This window comes from Mesoplodon mirus (genome assembly GCF_964341445.2).
Source record: "Mesoplodon mirus genome assembly, chromosome: 18".
Classification (NCBI taxonomy): domain Eukaryota; kingdom Metazoa; phylum Chordata; class Mammalia; order Artiodactyla; family Ziphiidae; genus Mesoplodon; species Mesoplodon mirus.
In genome coordinates, this window is record NC_138994.1 from 50,480,296 (window position 1) to 50,496,511 (window position 16,216).

At 54.7% G+C, this 16,216-nt stretch overlaps 1 protein-coding gene across 4 annotated transcripts in view; it reads right to left on the minus strand.

The window, feature by feature from the left end:
* Positions 1-4,285: 4,285 nt before the first annotated feature.
* The window catches only part of SGSM2 (small G protein signaling modulator 2), a 37,604-nt gene continuing 25,673 nt past the window's right edge, over positions 4,286-16,216 (minus strand). For all 4 annotated transcript variants that reach the window (XM_082605371.1, XM_082605369.1, XM_082605372.1 and 1 more), the window contains 12 exons: positions 12,564-12,717; positions 11,736-11,800; positions 11,492-11,637; positions 10,847-10,975; positions 10,413-10,595; positions 8,401-8,781; positions 8,038-8,162; positions 7,535-7,617; positions 7,261-7,370; positions 6,743-6,839; positions 6,088-6,255; positions 4,286-5,892 (listed from right to left, as the gene is read on the minus strand). In XM_082605371.1, the coding sequence (XP_082461497.1) occupies positions 5,804-5,892; positions 6,088-6,255; positions 6,743-6,839; positions 7,261-7,370; positions 7,535-7,617; positions 8,038-8,162; positions 8,401-8,781; positions 10,413-10,595; positions 10,847-10,975; positions 11,492-11,637; positions 11,736-11,800; positions 12,564-12,717 (1,730 nt within the window). In that variant the 3' untranslated portion in view covers positions 4,286-5,803. The remainder of the gene's footprint in view (positions 5,893-6,087; positions 6,256-6,742; positions 6,840-7,260; positions 7,371-7,534; positions 7,618-8,037; positions 8,163-8,400; positions 8,782-10,412; positions 10,596-10,846; positions 10,976-11,491; positions 11,638-11,735; positions 11,801-12,563; positions 12,718-16,216) is intronic.

The following is a 16,216-nucleotide window of genomic DNA, read 5'->3' on the forward strand; positions in this document are numbered from 1 at the left end:
CCCGAGACGGAGCTGCCACCTGCAGCATCTGGGTCATTTTGTTGCAAAAGGGGGCAGAGACCTTCAGGGAAGGACCTCCAGCGAGAAGCAGTAGCATCCTTTCCCTGTTGATGGGTTGGGGGCAGAGTCTTCAAGTAGATTCCAGGCTGATGGAGTTTAGAAAAAAGATGAGGGACCTTACTGTTCTGATCCCAAGGCTCAATCCTCAAGCTCTGAGAACTGCAGTTCTGGTCTTCCTCATGCTTTTGCAATACTTTACACTTCCTCAAACCATTTTTACAAACACTATCTTGTTTCATCTCCTAACAGCTCGGTGAAGTAAATAGGCCAAGAAATAGCAGATGAGGAAACAGGTTCGGGGTGGCTGAGTGACTTGCTAAGGTCACGTGACCAGCCGGGGACCGTGTGGAGCTGCAGTCTGATCTCAGCTGGTGCAGAGCTGTCCCCAGGCACGTGCCACCCTGCCCTGGGTCTGTCATGGAGTCGGGGATCCTGAACTCCAGAAAGTTCCAGTGGGAAAGCTGGAGGATCCTTTCACAGGAGGGCTTCCTGAGACAGGGTGTACTTCTGGGGTTGTAGTTAGGACAGGTCATCTGGGGAGTCTATAATGCTGTCCTTTCAGGGAAAGGAACAAGAAGATGAAGTTGGGGGTCAGGGGTCAAAGAGCCATGTCCTAGGCTGGGCCTTGAAGACTTTGGTCCTTGTAACGGCATCTTTTCTCCCCAGTTTAGGAGAAGCCACCCGTTTGGCAGGCTGGTAGGTGGGGAGGTAAGGGAGAGGGAGATCAGGGAGCAGGTAGCTGGGCCAAGGTGTAGACCAGCCAGGCCACGGCTCCAACTCCCTGACCCTTGCCCCGCTCCCAGCCGCAGCCCGGACAACTGACTCAACTTCTCCTCCTGGGGTGGGTCTGAGGATGCACGTGGGGATGTCATCGTGGGGAGGGGACTGGTGGCCACCAATGCCGCAGGGTCCCGTTCTCTGAAGACCCGACCTCAGGAAGGGCCGGGCTCGATGCTCCTCCCCACTACCCTGCAACCCGCCAGCTCCTTTCATTTGTGAGATGCTTGCTCCCTCTGCTGGTAGCTCCAGGAAGTGGTCGGTCCCTTCCACCTTAGGGAAGGCCTGGGGTAAGGAAGGGTTAACGTAACCTGAGTGTCGGATGCTGGGGACAAAGATGAAGACTCTACCCCTGGCCGTGATGACCCAGTTTCAGCTGAGGGCTATAGTACCTTACTCATGCTTCCTGCTACTTCTTTCCACACACAGCCCCCAGAAGACCCATCGTTTTGGCTGTGGGATTCGCTCTGGCCCTAGAAGCTCAGTCTGGGGTCTGGGAGTGCCAGCACTTCTGGGTGGAGCAGAGAAGAGGTGGAAGTGTGTGAAGGAACCAGCCACTTCCAGGCAAGTTATCAGGGGCCTTTGGTGAATTTTCAGGTGGTGTCACAGCAGAGGGATTTTTTTTTCTTTTTTTTAAGTATACTTGATTTACATACAATGTCATGTTAGTTTCTGGTGTGCAGCAAAGCAATTCAAATATATATATATACACACACACATACACGTAGATATTCTTTCACATTCTCTTTTTCATATCCTTTTCCATTATGGTTTATTATAGGGTATTGAATATAATTCCCTGTGCTATACAGTAGGACCTTGCTGTTTATTTTTTTATTTTATTTTTTATTTTTTGGCTGCGTTGGGTCTTCGTTGTTGCGCGCGGGCTTTCTCTAGTTGTGGCGAGTGGGGGCTACTCTTTGTTGTGGTGCGCAGGCTTCTCATTGCGTTGGCTTCTCTTGTTGCAGAGCACGGGCTCTAGAACGCAGGCTCAGTAGTTGCAGCGCACGGGCTTAGTTGCTCCGCAGCACTTGGGATCTTCCCAGCCAGGGATTGAACCCGTGTCCCCTGCACTGGCAGGTGGATTCTTAACCACTGCACCACCAGGGAAGTCCCTTGTTGTTAATTTTTGTATATAGTAGTTTGTATCTGCTAATCCCAAACTCCTAATTTATCCCTCCCTCACCCCCCTTTCCCCTTCGGTAACCATGAGTTTGTTGTCTATGTGAGTCTGTTTTGGTATCAAATTTTAGATTCCATGTATAAGTGATATCACATGGTATTTGTCTTTCTGTGTCTGACTTCACTTAGTATCATAATCTCTAGGTCCGTCCATGTTGGCTGCAAATGGCATTATTTCATTTTTTTAAATGGCTGAGTAGTATTCCATTGTATATATGTACCACCTTTTATTTATCCATTCATCTGTTGGTGGACATTTAGGTTGCTTCCATGTCTTGGCTATTGTGAATAGTGCTGCTATGAACATTGGAGTGCATGTATCTTTTCAAATTAGAATTTTCTTTGGATATATGCCCAGGAGTGGGATTGCTGGATCATATGGCAACTCTATTTTTAGTTTTTTCAGGAACCTCCATACTGTCTTCCATAGTGCCGGCACCAATTACATTCCCGCCAACAGCATAGGAGGGTTCCCTTTTCTCCACACGCTGTCCAGCATTGGACTGTAGACCTTTTAACCAGAGCCATTCTGACCTGTGTGAGGTTGATACCTCATTGTGGTTTTGATTTGCATTTGTTTTATAATTAGCGATGTTAAGCATCTTTTCACGTGCCTATTGGCCATCTGTATGTCTTCTTTGGAGAAATGCCTATTTAGGTCTTCTACCCATTTTTCGATTGGGTTGTTTTTTGGTTGTTGAGTTGTATGAGCTGTTTGTATATTTTGAAGATTATGTTGGTCGCATCATTTGCAAATATTTTCTCTCAGTCTGTAGGTTATCTTCCTGTTTTGTTTGTGGTTTCCTTTGCTGTATAAAAGCTTATAAGTTTGATTAATTCCCATTTGTTTATTTTGCTTTTATTTCTATTGCCTTGGGAGACTGACCTAAGAAAATATTGGTATGATTTATGTCAGAGAATGTTTTGCCTGTGTTCTCTTCTAGGAGTTTTATGGTGTCATGTCTTATATTTAAGTCTTGAAGCCATTTGGAGTTTATTTTTGTGTGTGGTGTGAAGGAGTGTTCTAACTTCATTGATTTACATGCAGCTGTCCTGCTTTCCCACCACACCACTTGCTGAAGAGACTGTCTTTTCTCCATTCTCTTGCCTCCTTTATTGAAGATTAATTGGCCGTAGGTGTGTGGGTTTATTTCTGGGCTTTCTGTTCATCAGTTCTAGTAGTTTTTGTGTGGAGTCTTTAGGGTTCTTTCTATATAGTTATCATGTTATCTGCATATACTGACAATTTTACCTCTTCCTTTCCAGTTTGGATACTTTTTTATTTCTTTTTCTTGTCTCTGATTGCTGTGGCTAGGACTTCCAATACTGTGTTGAATAGAATAGGTGAGAGTGGGCATCCTTTTTCCAGATTTTAGGAGGAAGGCTTTCAGCTTTTCACCATTGAGTATTATGTTGGCTATGGGTTTGTCATAAATAGCTTTCACTATGTTGAGATATGTTCCCTCTATACCTACTTTGGTAAGAGTTTTTATCATGAATAGATGTTACAGCAGAGGGAATTCTGATTGCTCCAGGCTACAAGGTCAGCTAGGGGGTGGAGAGGAGTTTCCTTGAGGGGCTTATAAGGTCCTGGCCACAGGGTTCCTGGTGTCAACTGGTTTCCTTGCCTGGGCAGCTCTGAGTAAGTTGACAGCAGGCCCTAGTGCCCAGAAAGCTAGTGTCCTCTACACCAAACAACATGCTGGTGACTGCAGCCCTCTATCTGGAACTGTGGCTGATGGGGCAGTGGCCCTCTGAGGCGGGGGAAGGCAGAAGGCAGATGGGAACCTGCTATTTGAGTCCAGCACTCTCCATGCCTCAGTGAGTTTGACCTCTCCTGCCACTACACCCTCCACGCTCCCGCCTGAAGCAGGCATCTCAAAGACAGTGCTCAATGGGCAGAAGCAGAGAGGCCGGGAGGTCTTGTAGGTTCCCCATCAAGCTCCAGCTCAGAGGGCAGAAAGGCTGGAAAGGGGCGGGGCGGGGCAGGGACTTACATGCCATCCAGAAGCTGGAGAGGCCATTGGTCAGTCTAGGCCTTTCTCTTTCTGACTTCCTTCAACTCTCTAGGTACTTAGAGTCTGGCTATCACCCTGGACCATTCCACAGCCAAGGCCCCTCTCTTCTGGAAACTTTGGTTCTCTCTTTTCACCACCTTTGCCTTGTGGGGCTGGCCCTCCTTACCGCTCAATCCGGAGCTTACCGAATTCCCCAACACAAACAGTCACTGACGGTCCAGTGCCAGCCCACAAATAGCCACCAGAGCTTCAAGCATTGCCAAATGCTGTGTTTATTGGTCTGTTACATTGAAGAGTATAGTTTCTGAGCCAAAAAACATACACACTCTGCTCCTCAAAAAACCACTGAGTCACTAAGGCAGGCACACAACGGCCACTGTGCTTGGTGGAGGCCAGGGACTCACCTGGTGGGTGGGCAGTGGGGCAGGCTGGCCTCCAAACAGGTGGTGCAGTGCCCGGGGCAGGGCTGGGCTGGGGAGACTGTGCTAGATGCAGAGGGGTGGCTGGGCCCTTTCTCGTGTTTCTCAAATGCAGGAAGTCTCCAGACCTTAGTGATAGCTGGGCAGGCCCAACCCTGGGGCAGAGTGGCCTCCTGGCCCTAGAACAAGGCCTATCCTGCATGTATTGATGAGACGGGAAGTGGGGATGACAGAGCAAGCAGTGTGACTAGGCCTGGGGTCAGGAGCTGGGCCCTTCCTAGCACCTCCATGAGTGAGGCTCCTCTAAGGGGGTTTGTGGGTCCCTAGTGTTCTCGGCATCCTGAGAAGCATGTGGAAGGAAGAGCTAGCCTTGCTTCTCACCAAGGACAAGCTGGGGAGATCCAAGTACCCACCCCTCCACCTCAGGGACTCAGCAGATGCCTGGGATAGGCAATGGGCTGCCCCAAGCTCTGGAGCCCGTCCCTGAGAGGAGGCCATGACGGGATTGCCTCCCTAAAGAATCAGCCTGGAGAGCAAGTGCTTCTGCCACATTCCAGGTCATTCTGCTGGCAAAAGCGTCACTGATACACAGTTTTCGGGGATGCATCTAATGCATAAAGCAAGAGCAGGGTGGTAAGAGGCTGTACAGGTACACATGGGTGCACTGTATAGGCCGGGGGTGGTGGTGGTGCATGGGGTCACCTCAGGTGGCTAAAGGCAGTGGCAGAGCTGCTGAGGTGGGCTGCTCCCGCCCAGGGCCCGTGGTGGGCTGTCCCGCAGTCTCAGGGGAGGGCCTGGAATGCAGCCCAGGTCTCCTGCACCCAGGGCACACACCCAGACTGGCAGCCATTCTGGCTGCTCTAACGGGCTGGTGCGTGCACATGCACTGGGCCTGCAGAGGGACGCTCAGAAGAGATACAGCACAGAGTCCCCTAGACCCACCCAGGTAGGGTCCAGGCAACTACAGCCCTCCTAACTCTCCAGGGCCCCAGGAGAGGCCACGGGGAGCTGTCCAGGCTGGGGCTGCCAGTGGCAGTGGGACTATCCCCAGGTGTTTGAGAGGGGAGCAGGGTAAGTGTCCCCCAAGGCAGCCATTCCCTGAGGCTGACCCCTCCCTCCCCGGTCCTGACCTGAGGGCATCCTGGCCCCTGACTCGCCCTGAAGGGCCAGCACTGCCTGGAGTCCTGTCCCAGGCTCACAAGCGCTTTGCTAGGAATACAGTTGGGCCGGTGGGTCAGCTGAGGGCTGGGGCAGTCTCGGCTGTGCCGCGCCTGCACCTTCCTCTGCGGGACCAAAGGGGCCCGGAGCCCGGGCTCTGGCGGGCCACTGCCCCCCTGGCCACAGCCCTCACTTGTTCTCTATGAGCATCTGCACCTTGTGGACGAGGTCCCGGGCGATCCGCAGGATCTCCTGGGCGTCGTGATGCTCAGCCCGCTCTGGGGGGAAACATGGATAACTGAGTGGGGGCAGCCGTCTGGGAGGAGCCCTGGGACTGCCCACCCTGCTCCGTTTCCACCTGGACTCCTGACATTTGCTTACAGGGTAGGGGCCAGTATTCCCGAGGGCCCCCAAACCCTGTGGAGGCCCCCACGCCCCTGCTGAGGCAGCTGGAACGGCCGAGTGGCTCCTACCGTTGAAAAACTTGATGATGTCAGTGAAGTCCATGTTGTTGTCACGGATGATCTCTCGGTAGGCCTCCACCAGGGCCAGGGCGATGAACAGGACAAAGTGCTCCGAGGAGATGTGCCGGGCTGCCCAGATCACCTCCCACACAGCAAACACATCCTCATACGGCAGCTCTGCGGACAGCGAGGGGCTGAGGCTGGGCCTGGCTGTCCACAGGCCTCTGGACAGAACCTCGTGCCGAGACAGAGCTCCAGGGGCCAGAGTCCCGGGACCCTCCCCACCACGGGAGCCTGTCCAGGAGAGCAGTTCTGTGCCCCAGGCCAAGGCCCCACCCTCCTCCCTTGTAGTTCCTGTACACTGGCCTCCTGCAGAGGCCACATTGTACTAGAGCAGCCTTTTATAGGCCTTGGTGCTCGGGAAGATTTGGTTCGAAAACAGGTCTGAAAACCATTGCCTTTGGGTGATTTTCAACCCTAGCTGCGCTGTGGACTCACCTAATGGCTTTTAAAATCACCACATTTAGGAAGTCTGGGGCTGGGTGGGGCCCAGGGCTCCTCAGGGGGTTCTAAAATACAGTGTGGGTTGAGAACCACTGACTTCGGGGAAGAGGCATCTCCCACCGCCCCTGACCCCAGGCCCACTCTCCAGCCCACCTCTTACCTCTCTTAAAATCCAGCAGGAACCAGCGGTAACAGAAGTAGAAGTGGGTGTAGTCTCCATTCTGATGCATCAGTTCAAACAGCTCTGAGTCCAGGATCTGGTTTGAGTGGAGGACGGGAGCCAGACTGAACTGGTGCAGCCTCTCCCTGGCTCCCTGCCCCCCAGGCCCCTCTGTGGTGCCTCCCTGGCTGCTTGGCAGCTGCTCCCGCCTCTCCCGTCCAGGCTGCACTCTGCAGCTCCACCTGTCTCTCTGGGATGTACTCTTTGGAGTGATGCCACATTCTGGGTGATTTCATCATCGACCGCACTACTCGCCAGAACTTTCATGAGCATAAGCGTTCACACACTGACACGCCTCCTCAATTTGTAAGGTTGAAAATGGTGGGTTTTTTTTTTTTTAATGAAAGAAACTAAGCATACGTAAAAAACATTTTGGGAGCATTCCCCGGCCTCCCCGTGGATGACGAACAAGCCCAGCGCTGCCCGGTCACTTGCCCCCGGGCTGCTGCCAGCCTCACCTGGATGAGGGAGCGCATGTTGGCAAAGTGGGCGTCCATGGCACCCCCGTTGGGGAAGTTCTGGCTCATCCTCTTCATGAGGTGGCTGAAACAGCTGTAGGCCAGCTGGTCTGTGGGGAGGTGGGCGTGAGGCCGGCAAAGCAGGAGACCCCAAAGCCTCAGTCCGCAGGGGGACAGGGCTGGCTCACATGCCCACCCATGAAGACCATGCCATCCCCTTTTCCTTTCTCCAGCTTGGGTCAGCCCAGGCCCAATCCCAACACCCCCGCCTCACCATTGTCGAGGACAACCAGGAGAGGCGCCAGCAGGTCGCACATGCCCTGCACGTAGCCCACGTCCAAGTGCTCCCACACGTAGCTGAAATGCCAGGGAGAGTCACTGTGCGCCATCCTCCCCTTCCCTCAGGAACTCCTGGGGAGACGGCCCCTAGAGCAGCCTGCTCCCCAGAGGTTCTGCGACCCTAAAGCACTGGAGCACGACAGCAAACAACCCATAGCCACTGTCCTCAAGGCCCTCGGGGGCTCAGGGAGAGAGACTGGACAGGCCATCACCACCTGACATGTTGGGTGGGGGTCCTCTAAGGCTTCCTGTAGAAGCATGGGCAAACCTGAGATCCGAAAGACCTCGAGAATGACGAGGGGGTGGGGTAGGGGGCACAGCAGACAGAGGGAGCTGAGCGTGAGTAGGGGACAGGGCAGGGGAGCAGGGCGCTGCCGGGTCTAGCCTTTCACAGAGCAGGGTCCCTGCCTCCCACAGAGCCCAGCCCCACAGTGGCACCTGCACATGATGTCTCTGAGCCGCTCGAGGTTGGGGGGTGTGAAGTACCAGTAGTTGCGGTCACATCGCTGCACATCCTTGTCTATGCGGTGCAAATTTAAGGCCACGGTGTCCAGTAATTCTATCTGGAGGAGCGGACGGCCCTCAGGGGTGAGTTGGGGGCTGGAGGTGATGCCCGAATAAAGGAAGGCAGCAAAGGCAGGGAACCAAGGGACTCAGAGAACAGAGTCCCGTGGGGTTGCTGAGAGATGGGCTGAACGCCTCCCTCCAGGACAGTCCAGGCCACCCCACCCTCTGCCCCGCCAGCCCCTATCCCCAGCCTCTGGGGCCGCTGAGAGCAGTGCCTGGGGAACGACCACATACAGTGTAGGCAGCAGCACACACGGCGGCGAGCTCCTCCCCGGCCTCCAGCTCGCCGGCTCGCGAGGCCTTCTCCTGGCTGGGGTCCTGAGGCTTGGAGACCTGGGCTGCAGGGACCAGCCCGTCAGAGCCTTCCTCCCCACCGCCATCCTCCTCCTCAAAGCCCATGCTCTGGCCCTCATCTATGCTTGACTGGATGCCCGAGGCCACGGAGTAATTGCGGGAGGAAGGCAGTCCTGAGTCTGGAGAGTCGAACTCCACCGACTGTTGCTCCACCATGGTGGTGCCAGTGGGCCTGGCCCCCGCCCCCTGCTCAGGCTCTGGTCTGGGATCTTCGGGGCCCAGGGGCCTTGGAGGCTCCAGTTCATCCACAGAGACAAACACCTGGTGGGGGCAAAGATGGCAGGGCTCACACCTGCACTCCAGCACCGTCCCTCAGCTCGGCATCTCCTTCCTGGGTCAGACCTGAGAGGGATGGAGAAGTCTCCTCACACCCCCTCTCCCACCCCATGGCCTCTAGCACTGCCTTCCCCAGGTGCCAAGTGCCCCCTTTGACCCAGCTGACCAGGCTCCAGGAAAACATGAAAACACCATCTCCAGCCCCATCTGGCCTCAAACTGGTGAGAAAAAGTGTGAAGCGCTTCCTGCGGCTGCTGCAGGGAAGAAGGGGGACCGGAGGCCTGGACGCTCGATGGCCAGCGTAAGTGTCACTCTACAGACACAGAACTCATGAGGCTGCCTCGGGCCAGGACAGCTTCCATAGTGTCTCTGGTGTGGCCTCTGGGGCAGCCTATGGATGCGGCAGATTGGAGGTGTTAGGAAAAATAAGTTCTTCCTTAATTTCAGTACTGAATGTTCTGTACAAGGCAGGAAACCTCTCTAGCAAGTACCTAATCGGTTATATTAGCTGAGGAGAGGTAAGAAGTGAAAAGAAACATATTCTACTGATTGAAACAGTCCACACTCCCACAGATAAGTCACAGGGAAAAGAAGAGACATATACATACAGTTTTGTTTCATTTTGGTTTTCTATTTGGACTATGTAGGGAAGGGAATGCTTAAAAAGACTTTTCACTTTGGGCAAGAAGCACTGTTGGGTTAGTGTCAGGTACGGCCATGATTCTGAGGCAGTTCAGAGCCTCAGAATAGTGCCAGTGAGAAAGGATACTTGAGTCCATAAGCTAAGCAGCTGGGGCATTGGTACAGACTCAGGATTTTACAAAACCCAAAGCAGAAAGAGTGTATGTTCACAAATAGGGGATTAAGAACAAAGCCCATGGAAAGGAGAGTGTACCTTGGTAGTTATATTTCTTTAAGTCTTGCTCCAATTTGAGTTCTCTGTTAGTAAGGAGTTAAGTAACAAGAACATACACTATCTAAAGAGGCAATTTTAAAGAAAAGATGTAAGTTAATGAAACAATGTCCTGAAAACTTAAACTTATCAGTTCTGGTTGGGCCCAGCAGCCATAGTTTGGGACTTGATGTTCACCTAAAAGTCAGGGGTGAGGCCAGAAGAACCACACAGGCTGTGAACTGGCTTTGCATAGTCAACTCTGTAAGGTGGGACTGCTGTTAAGTGCTCCCCTGGTCTCTGGCCAACAGCCCTCGCAGGAGCTTCTGCAATCAGAGGAGAGTGGAGCTGAGGGGGGCACTGAGGCCCAGAGATGGGAGAGAAGTCACTCATCTTGTCACGAGTGGACCTGGGACTAGAACCTAGGGAGGCCCATCCCTAGCCTTCAGGTCTTTCTACAAAGAGGGAGAGCCTCCCTAATTCCCCATAAATTTATCCTCCTCTGCTAGTCCATTAGAACAGAACACAGCGCACCACGTCATTTTATTCCTGCAACACCCAGAGAAGTGGGCAGCAGGGGACCGTCATCCCATTTTTCAGTGGAAGAAAATGAGACACAGACACACTAAGCTGTTCTCCAGGGCTCCACTGCCAGCGAACACCAGAGGGCAGGCCTACAGCGCTGGTGGCCCCGCCCCCGGCCCCCAGGTCCCCTCGGGCTCACGTCATTGCTGATGGTGGAGTCTCGGTGGATGAGGTGCTGCACGTGGCTGTCGATGCTGCTGCCTGAGGAGAACTTGGTGAGCGTAGCTGGGTGAGCCTCCCGCTCCCGCTGCCTCACCACCACCTCGCAGGCCTTCCACTCCGCCAACACCCGCTGGTACCTCGCTGCCACCACTGTGTCCACCTGTACTCAGACCACAGCGTGACCATGGCGGGAGGGGTGCACCAGGCCCTCCTCTGCAGCTGTCCTCCTGGGACAGCTGGAGACTAGGATCTGGCCTCGGGGTGAAGACAGTGGGGCACCCCTGCTAACATCTTCCTCTGCCCTGTTCCTTTCTGGCTGGGAAGAGGCTGGGGTTTCTGAGGCCCCCCTCCCTGCTTCCCATGGCCTGGCTCCCCATCTCCCTACCCCCATGGGGAACAGGCTCCCCTCACCTGCTCCATCTCCTTCTTGCTCATGCCAAACTTGTAGTGGCCAAGCAGAAACGGCCAGACGTCCTTGCGGACCTCGTGCTCCACGCCGCCAGAGTAAACCTGCCGCAGCAGCTCCAGCTCCTTGTAGTTCTGAGGGACCCAGGGGGGAAAGACTATGCAGCCCCTGCAGTCTCTGCAGCCCAGCTCGGCGACCCCATGCCCTGAGAGCTGGGGCTGGGGCTGGCGATTCATTTGGTCACTCTGCTGAAACCCAGGCAAACCCGGCTTTGGGACCGTCACATCCTCCCTGCCCCCAGACTAGAGGTGGAAGCAGATCTACTTCAACCCTGCTTCCTTCCAGGGCAGAAAAGGAGCCCAGAGAGACGAGGAGATTTCCTCAAGGTCGTGGAGTAATGCAGAAGCAGAATAGACTTCCTGTCCAGTCCCCTTCCTGTGGAAACCCACAGGTCTAGTTGTGAGACTCTACCTTGACCCAGGCACTCCAAGGCCATCAGTCCTGGCCTGTCACCTCTGACCCTGGACCACCTTTTACCTGAACGCCCATGTAGTCTGTGAAAGCCACTCACAGAGCAGGCTGGTCTCCTCTCCCTGCTGGCCCCCAGCCCCTCGAGCCGGCCTCGGTCCCTGGCACCCCAGAGCGTGCACCTTTTCGTCCTTTTGATACTTGCTCCACATGTCCTTGGTGAGGCCCCCCGAGGCCCCCGGTGGCCGGGCGGGTGGGATGATGTTGTGATGCACCAGTGCTGACAGGTGGGTCCGCACCGTGGACAGGTGGCGGCAGTGTGCCAGCCCTGTGGGGGTGGGAGCCGGGAGGCCGTGACCCTCTGTCCCGGTGCCTCCCCCTGCCCCTGCTCCCACCCCCTGCGGCCCCACCTCACCCCACACTCACAGCCATAGAAGGCCCGGGACACGATCTGCCTCTTCATGCTCTCACACAGCAGCTTGAGGGGCAACCTGTGGAATCAACTGACTCAGGGCTGCTCCTCTGGAGAGAAGAGTGAGAAGCAAGGACCTTCTGGCTCAGAGGGCAGGTGGTGCAGGGAGCCGGATCTACAACCCAGAAGCATGTCAAGGGCTCCCCGGCCCTGCCAAGCTACCCTGGGTAGAGCTGCTGGGGGCCCAGCCTGGCCCCCAATCACCCAGGGGACCTTGGGCAACTAACTTCATGTTAGTGAATCTTGGTTTCCTCATGTGAAAATGGAGAGAGCCATCCGAGGGTCAACAGGTGCAACAGGTAGAAAAATGAAGTTCCTAGTGAAAAAGCCGTCGGCAAGCATCAAGTGTCGGCATATGACCCTCACACAAATGCCATTCGCACACTGTTCCTGGCACGTGGCAGATGCCCAGATACCTGCTGAGTGTCCTCAGACGGCAGCCTGACAGCAGGATCCAGGTCCACCTTGGAAAGGGGAGCTCCAGGTACTGAGCACTTGCTCTGTGCCAGGCACAGCTCTGGACACTCACGTGGGTTATATACCTCATTCAGTCCTCACAAGTACCTTAGGGAGAAGGGGGTATTATCCCCATCTTACAGATGAGGAAACTGAGGCTCAGAAATGGAGAAGCTCAGAGAGACTCAGCAACTTGTCAAAGCCACATGGGGAGCAGAAGTGAAATTCGAACCCAGGTGTGTCCAACTAGAGATCACCCTTCAGGCAAGTGACACAGCCCCAAAGGACAGACTGACACATACACACGGATGGACACACCCACTCACCGGTCAGGGACACAGCTGCAGTGGCTGGGGGGTACGTATGGGGAGCTGCTGGTGGAGTAGGAGAGGCAGGAGGAGCCCTGGCTGCACAGGGGCTCCAGGTGCCAGGCTGGCAGGCTGGGTCCAAAGCCTTGCATCTCGATCATGTCGCCAGCATCTGAGGGCAGGAGGGGGGCCATGGTCAGGGCCCGGCAGGTCTCCTCCCCCCAAGTACCCTGCAGCATGCCCACCTCTGTGCCCAGAGCTGCAGCATGAAGTCACCCTTTGGTGGAAAACCACAGGGGTGGTGCCTGCCTGGCCCAGGGTCCAGAGCCCAGAGTTGGAAGTGGTGGAGAGAGAGGGCGCCTGACACTTCCCAGCGTCCACCTAGTCTTTCTCAACGTGGTAAGACACTTTCACTGAGTCATGGATGATTGTGTCTATTCTCTCCATCTTGCTATAAGCAATGGAATAGACACTTGTTTTTCTAGAGGGAGGAGAAAAAAGAAGGAACAAGAAAAGCCTGAGCTCTCTGAAATGCTGCCAGCTGGCTTGGCCTTCCAGGATTCAGCCTGGTCTCTTTGGGCAAACTCTGGGATGTGCAGGAAGGTGCCTGGAACTTTGCAAACTTTGAACCTTCCCATGCCAGGAGCACCCACTGATCAAAACCCCCGAAGGACCCCTGAGCCACCAGTCGTGGTCCGCAGACCTCACCCCCCTGAGGGTTCTAGACCTGGCGGCCAGTGGCTAAGCAGGAGCAGTGCTCCCTGCCCAGGCCAGGTGCCCCCGAGTTCGCAGCAGTGGGTGAGTTCTCCATCCTTGCCTAGCCTGACTGCACTGCATGGTGGCCTCCTGCAAACACGCAGGTGAACTGGCAGGAGGGGCAAAGTTTCCGGGGCTGCCAGGCCACTGTGGGGATGAGGGTGGCAGCTGGGCATGCACGTTCCACCATCCAGAAGAGTGTGCCCGGTGCAGCCTCAGAAGACAGCTCCTTGGACAATTTTACACCACAGCAGACCAAGCCTCCTCAGCCGGCCCAGCTAGCCTGAATCACAACTCAAGACCCTTGAGAGCTTCGAAGGCCCACGTGGGGCGGGCACTGCTCGTGCGGGACTCTGGCAGGTCCAGTGAGCCACAAAGATGAAGCAAAGTGAGGGCAGAAAGTGAAAGGACCAGGAGATGACGCCAGGAAGGAGAGAGAGAAAGAGAAGAGTGAAGAAGACAAGGAAAGAGAGAGAGAGCTGTATGTGTGATAGACTTCTTTCAAGCAGTAGTTCTTTTCTGCGAATTATGGCTTGGGCCCTGGCCTGCTATGAGTCTGGAGCAGACCTAGGCCTGGTTTTTGTGGGAGCCAGACTCCAGCTCTGGGTGTGCCTTGGTGGGGAGGGCTGAGCTGACCCCCTCCAGTCCCTCAGGGGCTGCCCTGTCTTGGCCCCAGGGCTCTCTCCCCAGACCCACGGCTGGGATTTTTATAGATATCTGGCCCTTCAGCTCCACCAGGAGGCAAATTAAGGGAACACACTTGGTGTGGAGGGGCTGCGGCTCTGGGAGTGAGGGGTTGCAAGCCATGCCTGAGACTCTGGAAAGAAGAAGGAGGGGGCAAATGCAGGTGGGATGGGGCAGGAGCCCAGCTCAGGCCCCTGCAGCAGGCAGGAGAGAGGCCAGTGGTGGGAGGAGCCGGGGGGGGGGGCGGTGGCGGTGTGTGTGGCAGGAGCAGGCCCAGCCAGGTAGGCAGCAGGCAGCAGGCGGGCAGGCAGGGGGTTGCCAGGTGCAGAGGGTGGGCACACAGGGAAACGAGTTCATGCCCAGAAAGCAGGGCCCAACCAAGGCAGACTCCTGGGTCAATGCTCTTCACCTTAATTCTCCAGGAAGGAGCTGAACCAGCCAGCATTGAACACTGCATCTCTGAATTAACCCAGTGCAGACAGCTGGAGCTCTGGAGTGACTGGGCGAGGGGCAGCAGGCTGGACGGGGGTCTGCTGGGCCAGCTTCGGCTCTGACTCTCTCCTCTGAGCGTGAGGAAAGTTTGAAGCAAAACAATTAGGGTGATTGAACCCCACAGCCCCTAAGACTCCGAGGGAAAGGTGCCTGGCCTGGAGCCGAATTAGAGTGAACAGCATCTCTGCTCTGTCGGGGAGGCAGCGGGAAAAGGAGGGGAGGGGGGAAGGAGAGTCTGGACACCCGCCACTTGATTCACATGCACAAGTCAAGCATGTTGCAGGCCTGGAAAGCAACGGCTAGCAGAACGGCCTCAGCAGTGTTGTCATTATGGACTGGAGCGGACATGAGGGCTCCCACACCATCTCCCCAGCCACCTGCTGATTCTGCTTCCACACCTCCTCCCCCTCCTCAAGTGTTGGGGTCCCAGGGGCTACACACTGGGTCGGTCTGACCCCTGAGTTCCCCAAGAGGATGCCCAAACAAGCCCCGAGGCCTCTGGACCCTGTAAGTTTCTCTGACCCTGGAGGCCTCAGCTCTTAAGAGCAGCCAGGGATGGCTTCCTGTCTCCAGCTCCACTAATTAGGGGCTCTACTGGGACTCCCCCACCCCCACAGCCTCCAGCCTGACTATAATTTGTGGGGTGAGAAGGGGCTCCCCGGCTCTCCTGACTTAGCTTCCCCACACGGCTCCAAGTCAGCTAACCTGGAAATAAGCATCAGCCTCAAGCCCAGGTTTGCAAGGAACCAGGTGGCAGGCAAAAAACATGACAAGTGAGGAGGCTCCCCCGAGTTCCCACCAGCTGGCCTGCAAGGCCCACTGGAAGGGCTGGGAGCGAGGGCCGGCACAAGGACAGGAATGTGATGGGTAAGGGGGCAGCTGGCAGTTGTGCTGAGGGCGTGCTCGATGTGTTCTAGGCCGTGGACTTGGTCGCCCATTACAGGCTTGGTGGCTGAGCTAAGGAACTGGGTTCTTTGGTAGAATTTTGCGGAAGCATAAGGAGAGTGTCACATATTCCTAGATGCCCCCTGTAGGGGCAGGGAAGGGGAGAAGGAATTAATCTGTGGCCAGGGGCGGAGGGGAGAGATAAGTTAGGAGTCTGGGATTAACATATATGTATTACTATATATAAAATAAACAACAAGGACCTACTGTATAGCACAGGGGACTATATGCAATATCTTGTAATAACCTATAATGGAAATGAATCTGAAAAAGAATATATATATATATATGTAACTGAATCACTTTGCTATGTACCTGAAACTAACACAACATTGTAAATTAGGGAATTCCCTGGTGGTGCAGTGGTTAGGATCCTCCCTCTCACTGCCAAGGGCCTGGGTTCAATCCCTGGTTGGGGAACTAAAATCCCACAAGCCAAGTGGCCTCAAAAAAAAATTGTAAATTAACTATACTTCAATTTAAAAAATGGTTTAAAAAATTAAAAATAAATTAATTAGAAGAACGGTAGGGAATTATTCAAATGGATTCAGGGAGGCATAAACAAATTGGAAGATATTACTGTAATAATCTGCCTCACAAATTTAATGTTCCAATATTTAAAAGCAGCTGCAATTAGGGGTGTTGTGTGTGTGTGTGTGTATGTGTGTGTGTGTGTGTGTGTGTGTGTGTGTGTGTTTAATAGAGATCCATTGACTTCCGAGCGTTGGCTACAATGTCTGCAGTTGGATGTGGCTATGGACAGCAGTCATGCCCCCTGCACCAAGGTGCTTTGG